This window comes from Rhinoderma darwinii, chromosome 6 (assembly GCF_050947455.1).
Source record: "Rhinoderma darwinii isolate aRhiDar2 chromosome 6, aRhiDar2.hap1, whole genome shotgun sequence".
NCBI lineage: Eukaryota > Metazoa > Chordata > Amphibia > Anura > Rhinodermatidae > Rhinoderma > Rhinoderma darwinii.
In genome coordinates this window covers 41979361-41992059 of record NC_134692.1, presented here as the reverse complement: position 1 = coordinate 41992059, position 12699 = coordinate 41979361, and the positions used below count along the sequence as shown (strand labels likewise).

The 12699-nt window shown below is 41.1% G+C and overlaps 1 protein-coding gene across 2 annotated transcripts in view; it reads left to right on the top strand.

The window, feature by feature from the left end:
* Positions 1-12699, top strand: part of TRAF3IP1 (TRAF3 interacting protein 1) — a 47346-nt gene that overhangs the window by 27244 nt on the left and 7403 nt on the right. For both annotated transcript variants that reach the window (XR_012849490.1, XM_075829589.1), the window contains exon 14: positions 10976-11199. Coding sequence is in view for 1 of the 2 variants with exons in the window: in XM_075829589.1 (XP_075685704.1) it covers positions 10976-11199 (224 nt within the window). In the remaining variant the exon portion in view is untranslated. The remainder of the gene's footprint in view (positions 1-10975; positions 11200-12699) is intronic.

Sequence of the window (12699 nt, the reverse complement as noted above, 5' to 3'; positions counted from 1 at the left end):
AGGTTTTGAACTTCATAATAAAGCATGATGGGATTTATTAGGGTCTATCCTTCAGACCGTGAATGCATCATTAGCATAAGAGGCATGAAAATCTTGAGCTCTTTACAGATGTAATTTTGCTGTTCTATATAAGACCAGAAGTGAAAGACTGCACTTAGATAATCAATTAGGAAATGATTCATTAAAAGACAAAGTTATAATAGAACATTTTGTGAACCATTTTATTTTGAGATTTCTTATTGAAGCTTCCCAACACTTACAGGTGAGTTTATATAATTTTCATTTACTGATAATCTAAACTATTAGATAATCCAGAACCTATAAAGTACCATTGATGTGTTTGTGTTCCAGATATGAAAGAATTTATCTCTTCACAGTAATATATCATGCTATTGTTGGATAGTGTGTTTGGCTTGCAGTAGCCTGAGCTGACTACTCAGTTATTACATTTAGATGTATCCTTCCTTACCTTTCCACATATCTCGACATATCCTAAGATGTGTGGTGCGAGATGACCAGATTTGAAGCCTGTCAAGGGTTTTGATGGCATGTCGCGATATTATATTGAATTTGTTTCATGAGATATTGGAGTCTTTAAAGCGACCCTCCGTTCCCGGGACAACATTTTAAATGCGATAAGGTATATGGAGTTATATTACCTGGTGCCCTCCAGTTGTGCCCGTCTGCCTTGTATCCGCCGTTTTAGGGTCCCCTCTGTGCTATCCCAAAATGGCTGCAGCGCTTCTTACACTACAAGTCTGAGACACTCGCACTGTTCTCAGATTGGCCAGAGATTCTCATGTGAGCAGTTCTGTCAAATCCGTGAACAGAAGGAGTGTCTTAGACTCAATCTGTGAAGCACTGTGGCCATTTTGAGACAACACAGAGGGGACCGTAAAATAGCTGATCCACAGCAGAGGGGCGCAACAGGAGGGCACCATGTAATTTTACTCCATAAACCCCATCACATTTATAATTTTGTCCTGAGACCGGTGGGTCGCTTTAACTAAATTCAAGCAAGGGTGGACACATCTGTACTTGTATATCTTAACCTGTTCCCGCACCAGGATGTACAGTTACTATACGGTTCCCTTCCCGGTGCTCACTGTCCTAACGTACATTGTCCGGGAACTGGGAGGTCAGATGTCCCCGACAGTTGACGCTCCACTGTTGCCGGCCAGCGGTTCATCGCCGCTGATTTAGACAAATAACGCCTTAAATTCGGCGATCGCGCATATAAGTAGTTTGTAGCAGATCGGCACCCCCCACGATACGATTGCGGGAGGTGCCGATGGTTGGCATGGCATGTCTGCCATTTACAGGAGACTATGAGGACCAGCTTCCGACTGGTCCTGATAGGCTTCCTGTCAGCGTGACTCAGCGTCACACTGACCGTTATAATACATTACACTGCGTAGGTAGTGTTATGTATTATAGCAGCGATCAGTGCTTCAAGTCTTCAAGTCCCCTAGTGGGACAAAAAAAATAAAAATTGTAAAACTAAAAGTTATAAGTTCACAAAACAAAAACTGCTTTTTTTCCTATAATAAGCCTTTTATTATAGGAAAAAAATGAAAACGTTAAAACAAAAGTACACATATTTGGTATCACCTCGTTCATAGCGGCCCAAACTATATAGCGATCATTATTTTTCCCGCACGGTGAACACAAAACAAAAACAATGCCTGTATCTCTTATTTTGGTCACCACCCCTCCCAAAATATAGAATAAAGTGATCAAAAAGTCGCATGTACCCCAAAATAGTAGCAATAAAAAATACAGCCGCAAAAAACAAGCCCTTACACAGCTTTATTGAGTTATGGCTCAAAGAATATGGTGACACAAATTTATTTTTATTTTATAGTGCAAACGCTGCAAAACCTAAAAGAACATTATACATATGGTATCGCCATAATCCCATCGACCCACAGAATAAAGTAAAATTGTAATTTATAGCCCACGGTGAACATGTGAAAAAGAATAAAAAACATTGTCAGAATTGCTTGCTTTTGGTCACCTTGCTTGACAAAAAATGCAATAAAAACTGATCAAAAAATCGCATGTCCCCCAAAATGGTACCAATGAAAACTTCATTGTCCCGCAACAAAGAAGTGGTCACACCGCTCTGTTGGAGAAAAAGTTAAAATGTTCTGGCTCCCAGAATATGGCGACGCAAAATGTGCAGTGTTTCAAAAGCGGATAAGATCGGGCACCGTTTATCAGTGCGACACTGGCCACATATCTATGAATTTATTAGTTATTTACCCCATTATTACATCCTCTTATTATGCCCTAATGTACTCTGCCCAGCTTACATATGTCCCCATATTATAAATTGAAATACCAGTAAAACTCCAAACTGAACATCTACCAAGCAAAATCTGCGCTCCAAAAGGGAAATGGCGCTCCCTCCCCAATGAGCCCTACAGCGTGCCCAAACAGCAGTTTACGTCCCCAAATATGGCATTGCCATACCCGGGGAACACGCTTAATGTTTTATGAGATATTTGTCTTCAGTGGCACCAAGTGGGCGCAACATATTGTGCACTAAAATGGCATATCAGCGGAAAATTGCAATTTTCACTTTGCACGATCCGCTGCGCATTAACCTCTTTATGCACCATAACGTAATAACACGTCGTGCGGGGGTTGGTGTATGGAGCGGGCTCATGGCTAAAAAAAAATAATAATTTGTAAATATAACCTCTACATTGCTTTAATTCCTGTGCAATGCCTAAAGGGTTAAGAAACTTTCTGAATGCTGTTTTGAATACTTTTGAGGGGTGCAGTTTTTTAAAATGGGGTGATTTATAGGGACTTTATAATATATGAGGCCCTTTAAAGCCACTTCAGAACTAAACTGGTCCATAAAAAAATTGGGTTTGAAATTTTCTTGAAAATGTGAGACATTTCTGCTAAAGTTCTAAGCCTTGTAACGTCCTAGAAAAATAAAAGAATGTTCAAATAACGATGCAAACATAATTAGACATATGGGAAATGTTAACTAGTAACTCTTTTGTGTGATATTACTATCTGTTTTACAAGCAGATACATTTAAATTTAGAAAAATGCAAACTTTCTCAATGTTGGTGTTTTTCACGAATAAATACTGAGTTTATCGACCAAATTTTTCCGCTTTCATAAAGTACAATATATAAAAGAAGCCACATTACTTGGATAGAAGGTTCACCGGTAAGGTTCCACTCCGTAGTATTATATACAAAGTATTACAGTATTATATTTAGCAAACCCGGCACGCAAAAATTTGTATAAAAGAATTGTATTTTTATTTTTTAGCAAACCACAGACATTCTCATTCCCTGTCTGGCGGCGGACATCACAGCATATTGCGGTTCCAGTCAACAGAGTTCACACGCAATCCGAGGGCTTGAGAAAGGTCTTTTAATTGACCGAAACGTTACTATTTATGTCTGTGGATTGGCAAAAATAAAAAATACAATTTTCATATGCAAATTTTTGAATGTCGGGGTTTCTTCTATATAAAGTACAATATGTCATGAGAAAACAATTTCAGAATCACTTGGATAAGTAAAAGCATTCCAAAGTTATTACCACATAAAGTAACACGTCAGATTTTAAAAAATCCGCTGTGTCCACACAGCCAAAACAAGCTGTGTCCTGAAGGGGTTATACATACAGTTGTGTCACTGTCCAAATAATTCTGGACCTAAGATTTGGCATTTTAGCTTATTACCAAAACATATTGAATATACAGTTATATAATCAATATGGGCTTAAAGTGCAGACTCTCAGCTTTAATTTGAGGGTATTCACATCCTAATTTGAGGAAGAGTTTAGGAATTACAGCTCTTTAATATGTAGCTGCCTCTTTTTTAAGGGACCAAAGGTAATTGGACAATTATCTCAAAAGCTATTTAATGGGCTGCATGGGCTGTTCCAAAGTTAAACCAAAATCAATTAAGCAGGTAAAAGGTCTGGAGTTGATTCCAGGTGTGGCATTTACATTTGGAAGCTGTTGCTATGAACCCACAACATGAGGTCAAAGGAGCTCTCAATGCAAGTGAAAAAGACCATCGTTAGGTTGAGAAAAATGAAGAAATCCATCAGAGAGAGAGAGCACAAATGTTAGGAGTGGCCAAATCAACAGTGTGGTACATTCTTGAAACTCCAAAATGCCTGGATGTCCACGGAAGACAACAGTGGTGGATGATCGCAGAATCCTTTCCATGGTGAATAAAAACCCCTTCATAACATCTACCCAAGTCAAGAACACTCTCCTGGAAGTAGATGTATCAGTATCTAAGTCTACCATAAAGAGAAGACTTCATGACAGCAAATACAGAGGGTTCACCACAAGGTGCAAACCATTAATCAGCCTCAAAAATAGAAAGGCCAGATTAGACTTTGCCAAACAACATCTAAAGAAGCCAGCCCAGTCCTGGAACAGCATTCATTGGACAGATGAAACTAAAATCAACTTGTACCAGAATGATGGGAGGAAGAACGTATGGAGAAGGCTTGGAACGGCTCATGATCCAAAGCAAACCACATCCTCTGTAAAACATGGCGGAGGCAGTGCGATGGCATGGGCATGCATGGCTGAAAAAGGCACTGGGTCACTGGTGTTTATTGATGATGTGACTGAAGACAGAAGCAGCCGGATGATTTCTGAAGTGTTCAGGGATTTACTTTCTGCTGAGATTCAACCAAATGCAGCAAGGTTGATTGGACGTCGCTTCTTAGGACAGATGGACAATGACCCAAAACATACTGCGAAAGCAACCCAGGAGTTTTTTAAGGCAAAGAAGTGGAATATTCTGCAATGGCCAAGTCAATCACCAGATCTCAACCCGATCGAGCATGCAATCACTTGCTTAAAGGGATCCTGTCATCAACATCTTACCTGTTAAACTCACCTGACCACTCAATGGCCGCAGCTGTCCAGAGTTCATTCCTGTTCTCTTCTTTCCTGAAGTCCTCCTCTGTCAGTAAATATAGTCGTTTAAACTTTTCCCCGCCTTTTATGGTAATTATTTTTCCCTCTGGGATGCAGCTTCTTAACCACGCCCACTTCCACCACCTGTCCGGCCCTGACTGGCTAAGGAGCTGGCAATCAAAAAGAAGGAGGTGGAGTCCACTCTGAGATGCTGGAGGAATAAAAATCTGACTCTTTTCAGATGAAGATTTGACTCTTTTCTGCTCATTTGCCTACGGCGTGGGACCACTGAAAAACGGAATACTAAAGCTACAGAGCTTACTTTGAACATATTTATAGCTTAGATGACAATGATTTTTCACCCACTTTCACCAGGTGTTGCTGGCTTTATAGCTAAAATGCTGGTGACAGGTTCCCTTTAAGACCAAACTTAAGGCAGAAAGACCCACAAACAAGCAACAACTGAAGACGGCTGCAGTAAAGGCCGGGTAAAGCATCACAAGGGAGGAAACCCAGCGTTTGGGGATGTTCATGGGTTCCAGACTTCAGGCAGTCATTGCCTGCAAAGGATTCTCTACAAAATATATTAAAAAAAACCTTTTATTTATGGTAATGTTAATTTGTCCAATTACTTTTGAGCCCCTGAAATGATGAGGCTGTGTAGAAAAATGGTTGCAATTCCTAAATGTTTCACAGGATATTTTTGTTCAACCGCTTGAATTAAACCTGAAAGTCTTCACTTCAATTGCATCTCAGTTGTTTCATTTCAAATCCAATGTGGTGGCAGCGGAGCCCAAATCATGACGATTGTGTCACTGTCCAAATAATTCTGCACCTAACTGTACTAGTCCATCACATGAGTAGAAATTATATTATCTCATAATGGAGTCAATCCACCTGTGCTCCATAATCAGTAGGAAATCATTATACCCATGGTCCGGATGGGATTTGTGCAAATAGCAATTTTTGTTTCGCTGACAACAGAGTTGATTTGTCTCCGTTTAGTATATGAACCCGGAGAGATCTGCAGATCTTCAGCTGTGGAACAGAAATGATAGTTTTTAATAAGCTTCCAGTTAGTGGACTCTGATGACCATGCCTGTAGTCGCTGGATGTACTTCTCTTGATAATCATTTTATTGGGTTCATTAATCATTGATAAAAGCTTAGCATGTGGACAACATTGTGATGATAAGTAGTGACAAGCTTCAGTTTACTTAAAATGGATATGTAAGTGCAACCCATTAAGAATGGAGAATTGCTGCACATGTGCCGAGGGAAGTCAGGAGCATCTTTTATAAACAAGCGTGCCTGGGAATGGTGGTGACAATGACAGAGGGTAATTAAAGGGGTCGTCCATTGTTTATACAACAGGAATTCATACGGTTTTCTTATATAAAAGTCTGCTCACATGCCGTTTTTATACCAGTGCAGTAGGCCACTGTCTCTTCACAGTAGAATCGTGTAAACCATGGATTAGTCCTGTGTAATGCATCTATGAGCACTAAATATGACTAAACCTGGCGTCAGTCATGTGACCACCCCCCACACATCAGATGACACACACACACACACACACACACACACACACACACACACACACGTGACCCTAGCATGCAGTTAACAACATGGTTACATTTCATGCACATGTTGGGGCCAAATAGAGGACACAACCGTGTGCTCCGAGAATTAGGGTTGTCACGATACTTGATACCAAAACGATACTTTGCCAACAATTAAAAAATCCACAAAAATGTCCTTCTGTATTGTGATGTGAAACACATGGTATTATTTTGAACCTTCATGTGCCTCACATTAATTGTAATTAACTCCATCATGTACCTCACACATTAACCCAATTTTGCCCATTGACTGTGAGCGAGGTACTTGATGGGATCACTTACTGTAATGATTATAATGGGCAACATTGGGTTAATCTGTGAGGGAAATTATGGGGTTAATTACTATTCCGCCTTATTCACATGGCTGTGTTTTGGTCTGTGATCTACAGACCGTATGTCACCCGCATTTCCCGGACCAAACACAGTACAGGAAGCCGGACTCCTAGCATCAGTATTCTATGATACTAGGAGTCCATGCCTCCCCGCGGGAATACTGTCCTGTCCTGTAGTCATGATTTTAGTACGGGACAGTTTTCCCACGGGGAGGCAGTGACTCACTGAAGGAAGAAAACATTGCGGGCGCTGTACAGTGCGTACGCGCCATGTTATTTCAATAGACCGCTCCGTATTGAAATACATAAATTGACCGTATTGAACAGTTTTCCACCGCACAGCATCGAAATGGTATCGAAATTTCAATGCATCGTGCATCCCTACTGTGAATAGGACTAATGGTGGAACAAGGATGAATAACTACTTCACTGCGTGTATTTACTTTGTATTGTATTTGCTGTCTTTAGGTGATGGTGTCATGTTAATAAAGTTAACTGTAAAAAAACAAAAAACCACAAACCGCACACACAGAGAAGAATGTAAGAGCTGCTCCTACACAGACACGGAATGACATGATGATGAGATGCTGTAGGGAGAAATACTTTATACTGTAAAATACTATTAACCTGTTACAATTTGTGTATAGGTTCAGACAGCACCGGATACGTGGAAGGGTGTGGTTTTGCACAGATAGGGGCCCAACCCAAATATAAATATAAAAGAGTATCCGGCACACCAATATTGAAACAAAGGTATTTTTATTTTGTTTTTAATGCCACTGTATCAGAGTGCCATGATATAGCGGCCAGCCGCTATCAGCACCACTAGCGCTCGTCTATGCAGTTCCCAGCACGGCTTAGTGCCTGATGAAGGTCACTTAGACCGAAACGTTGCACTCTGCCACTGGCATTAAAAGCAAAAACAAAATAAAAATACCTTTGTTTCAATATTGGTGTGCCGGATACTCTTTTATTTATATATATATATATATATATATATATATATATATATATATATATATATATATTAACCTGTTACATACCTGGACAGTGTTACCTGAATGCCAGTGATCACACAATGTGCGGGTGGTGGGTCACATGACTGCTGCCATCTTTAGTCTATTCAGTTATCATTTGGACGCATTACAATGGACTAATATGTGGGCTATACCATTTTTTTTGTATTCAGGGGATAATGCACTATTTTTAATAAGATATGTGAGCAGAATTTGTAGTACATGTATATTACAAAACTTTATGATTTCCTATAGTACAAATATATTTAAAAAAAATAAATAAAAATCTGGACAAATTTTTAAATGAATGAGTTTATCCAATAGTCCTCATCGTGCTGAACTTCAAAAACTGTGGTACATTTTGAAACCCCTGCCTAAAGGTGCCCCTTACATGCTATTGGCCGACAGTCTATTGTGTATGACGGCCACCCCACTTTCCCCCCCAACAGCAGAATATAGGGATAGATGGATCGGTTATGTTGGATTTTAACATACCCGATGCTTTGTTCCTTTGTTCTTCTTCTCTCCCCAAGCACGCTTGGCCAAGCCGAACGTGCATGTTTACGGGCAAGTCAGGAGAAATACCTGTCAGCCGAACAAGCTTTTAGCTGACCATTCTTTAGGGTGTATGGCCACCTTTAGGAACCAAGAGAGCTTCTCGCGCCCCTGGCATCAGACAATGTTAACGTTATTAAAATTTCAAATAATAATTAATAATCCATAGCATGTGTGAATACATGAAACTTTGTCTGCTCTTTCGAGGAGTCTTGTTAGATGCTCACAGACTTTCTCAGCTCACCCACACAGCAGACCACTTTCTCTCTATGTTGGGCCCCATGACTGCTCGTAATTACGGGCACAGGCAGCTGCGGATTGTCGTCCGCATTTACAGGCTGCGTTCCCGTTGTAAAGTATAGGAGCACGGACTGTAAAAACAAAATATAGGACATGTCCTATCTTTTGCAGGAGGCTTCTACGGCACGGACACCGTCCCGTAAATATACGTGAAGGTGTCCGTGGACAATAGAAGTGAATGGGTCTGTAATTGCAGACCGTAATTACAGTCCGCAATTACGGACGAGTCACAGTAGAGCAGGACAGGTTGCCCCCATTCATTGGCCAGAGTGCTGTGTATGGCACTATTATATGAGCGGACAGCTGGACAGGACTGTAAAGTGAGTTCAGACATATATAGTAGGATAAAAAAAAAGACCCAAGAAATACAAGTTAGATATAACATTGCAGTCTTCACTACATCTAGTTATCATCTAGATTTGTACTGTATAATGATAGGCACTGTGATGAGACCGTGGCACTTTAACGAAGGGTATCTCTATAAGATGCTCAGAAGGGGTTAAAACAACGGGCATTGTTTGGGGAGCTGTGCAGCTCTCCTAAAAATAATATATATGTATGATAATAAAACATTAATGTATGTTTTACAAGAACAGTCCCCGAGCACCACATGACCATGGCAGCCGTTGATGCACCAGCTGCAATAACAATTGTCTAACAACTTTCATGCCATTTTTATATACCCATGTCTTTCCTATTGAGAGATATATATATATATATATATTGCAGCAGTCGAATGAAAATGAACATGCGACGTTCATGAGATTTAAACTGTTTTCACTGTGCAAGTATGTATTTTACTTTCCCGTTCTCCTGCTAGACGTTTGCAAGTTTAGGCTTTGGAGTCTATGTTGGCCTTAGAAACTCGCCCACTATGGATTCCCTGCAGTCTCCTACTGCCCTTTCTAAACTTTGGGCGGGATAGCCGGCATGCTTCGTAAGTGGAGCTACACTTTTTAAAGGGGTTCCCCATTAATTAGACTCAAATATAGCTCTAAATATCTGTTCTAATTCTAGCTCTGAACGCTGATGTTAAACACTGTAGTTACAATGAAGAAGGGTCAATGTATAAATACACAGGGTTGTAGCTAAGGGGGATGGGGCCTGACTGGGTATGTGGCCCAGTTGCTGGGAACCAGAAGAGGGCACCAACAAGCTACTCTGCTTTTGCCAGGTCATTAGGCTACGGGGTTAGGGCAGTGATCTAAATCTTGCTCCAGGTGAAGAAAAACAACACTCCAATATAAGTCTTCTACATAGACAGGGACGTAACCTCCCCACAATAGACCCCATCCCTTTCTAACTTTTCCCCTGTCTTCTCTCTTTGCCCCTGGTCCCCTCAGACTACCAGTCTGATGCGCCGCATACAAAGTCCTGGAGCTGGGCAGCGTCAGGAGGTCACATGCGACGAAGCACACAATATCCAGTGTCAGGACCTTGTATGCGGCGCAGCACAGATCGTCTGAAGTGGAAGCCGAAGACCATATGGGCTCTCTCCCCCTCCGGGCTCAGTTGCACCCCCTGCAACAGCGATCGTTACGCCACTGTCCATAGATGTGGCATATCTCCATAGACATGTATGTACATATAGCGTGCATGTGGATCAATCGTATATTAACAAAGCTGTCTCTCCCCCCCCCCCCCCCCCCCCCCCCCTTGGCCATAGTTTCTCCGATTTGCGCTTGGTGGCTGAATTTTATATTGTGTTCTTCCAAAAGAACCCCTTTAAATGTTAATAGTTAATTAGACCGGTATATATTATTTCTCCAATTGTGCATGCACTATATAAATAGAATAGTATGACAGTGTGTTCTAATAAACAGATGTCTCCTGAGCAGTACTAATTGCAATATACCTGCTTACCACTATGCTACTTTGTAATCCAACCACCTTGCCTAATTGAGTGCCCCCTAGGGGATGTTTTGTTACCAGCATTCTTTGCAGCTGTTTTTAAGTACAATTCTACTTGGGGTGATGTGCACATCTGGTCCCGAGAAGAAACGCTGACCTGAGACAACTGTGAACACAAACAAATGATTAAACTTGTGGAAAAATTGTAACTTCTTTATTGCTTCAAATAGGAGATCCAGCTATGATTCACTAGAAAGGTCACCAGTGCAGGGAGCTTTCCTTTATGGCACCAAATTATATATATTTTTGTGTTTGTAAATATAAATGTAGGTGTTGCCCCCCTGTTAATATTCCAATATCTTTATTCAATATGTTTTTTTAGGACAAACTACTCTTGACTGATACTGGAAGAAAAAAAGAGAAGGATTTTGTGACAAAAGAGATAGAGAAACTGAGAGGCTCCATCCAGATCTTGTGTCGCAGTGCTTTACCTCTGGGTAAAATGATGGACTACATCCAAGAGGACATGGACACTATGAAAAATGAATTGCAGATGTGGAGGACAGAGAACCGAGAACATGCAGAAGTTCTTCTGCGGGAGCAAAGGTACCTGCAAAGTATGGGGTAAAGGGTGCAGTATTCGGGTACGTACAAATGGGGCAGAAAAACATTGCTGTGGATTTTGTAGTGAATTTCATAATTTGCAAAAATCTGCTGCACTTCTACAAGTTAAATAGACATGCTGCGGATTAGAAATTCGCACCAATCCAAAAATCTGCCACGTTTGAACGTGGCCCTCTAGTCGATCAAGATATTGAGCTTTGCTGGGCCACCAGTCGGATAGCCGTGAAATGTGAAAACTCATCTGGATCCAGAAATCTGCTGAGAGCAGTTGATACTTCTCTTCCCTGCTTCTTTTGGCAAGTCACACAAAATGCATTACTTCATAGGCTAAGACATTGGGCTTAGCAGAGGGCACCTCGTAAGGTAGAAACACTATATGTGTAATCCATTGAAGAGGCATGACGGTAGTGAAATGAAAAAAAAAAGCTTACAAATATTTTTGTTCATTTCCTTACAATTTATGAATGTTTCTTTGTTACTTTTTGGTGATCAGATCAGTTGACCGGAGTTGTTCATCAGTTATATAGCATGTAAAGGCTCTCCTTTCTAGTGTGTATATATAGGTAGTAAATGTTACGTCAGTAGGGGTCTGGATATTGCCACCCCCACGATTGCTAGAAAGAGGGACCCCCTGCCTTTCCCACCTAGATAGCCAGAAATGGGGATGGGTTGTATTGTGTGGTGGCGGAGTATGTGGGGTATGGAAACCGCTCAAGCTCCTCAACTCTGCCCCACTACGGCCCAAGATGGAGGTTCCCCATTCTAGCAATCAGTGGTTGTTCTAACATTGATCTAACATTTATCACCTGTGAATAGGTAATAAATGCTGATAGTCCAGCAACAGCATAGATGACAAGCAGAAAGGGCATTGCGGAGACTAGCACGGTACAACTGGTCTCCTGCTCGCCAGTAAGAATTTACAGTATAATATAAAATGGATTGCTAGAAATTAAAAAAGCAGACCTCTATCTCACCATTTATGGTATCATATCTTCCATGCAGTCTGGGCCCTGCAGCGTAGTTCAAGCGGCAATTCCACGGATCATATGATCCCGTAAATGAGGAGATATAAATAAAAAAATGCAGACTTCGGACAATCCATATTATATGATAAATGTTGATAGCTGGAATAAGTTAAGATTGTAGTTTGTCATTGAAGATGCACTACTCCGTTGTTCTACCTGATGAAGGTGTCTTTACCTTAAGGCCCTGTTCAAACAGAGTATTTTGCAGGCAGAAAAAATCTTCCTCAAATTCCTTCAGGAATTTTGAGGCAGTTTTTGACTTGCTTCCACTTCCTTCCCGCTGTTTTCGTGGCGTTTTTCGCCTGCGGCCATTGAGCGCCGCGGGCAAAAAAGCAGCGAAAAGATTTTTCTGCCTCCCATTGATTTCAATGGGAGGTCAGAGGCGGAACCGCGGCAAGGAAGGACATGCTGCTGAAAAAAACACCTCCGCCCTCCAAATCCATGGGAGGTGGTTTCG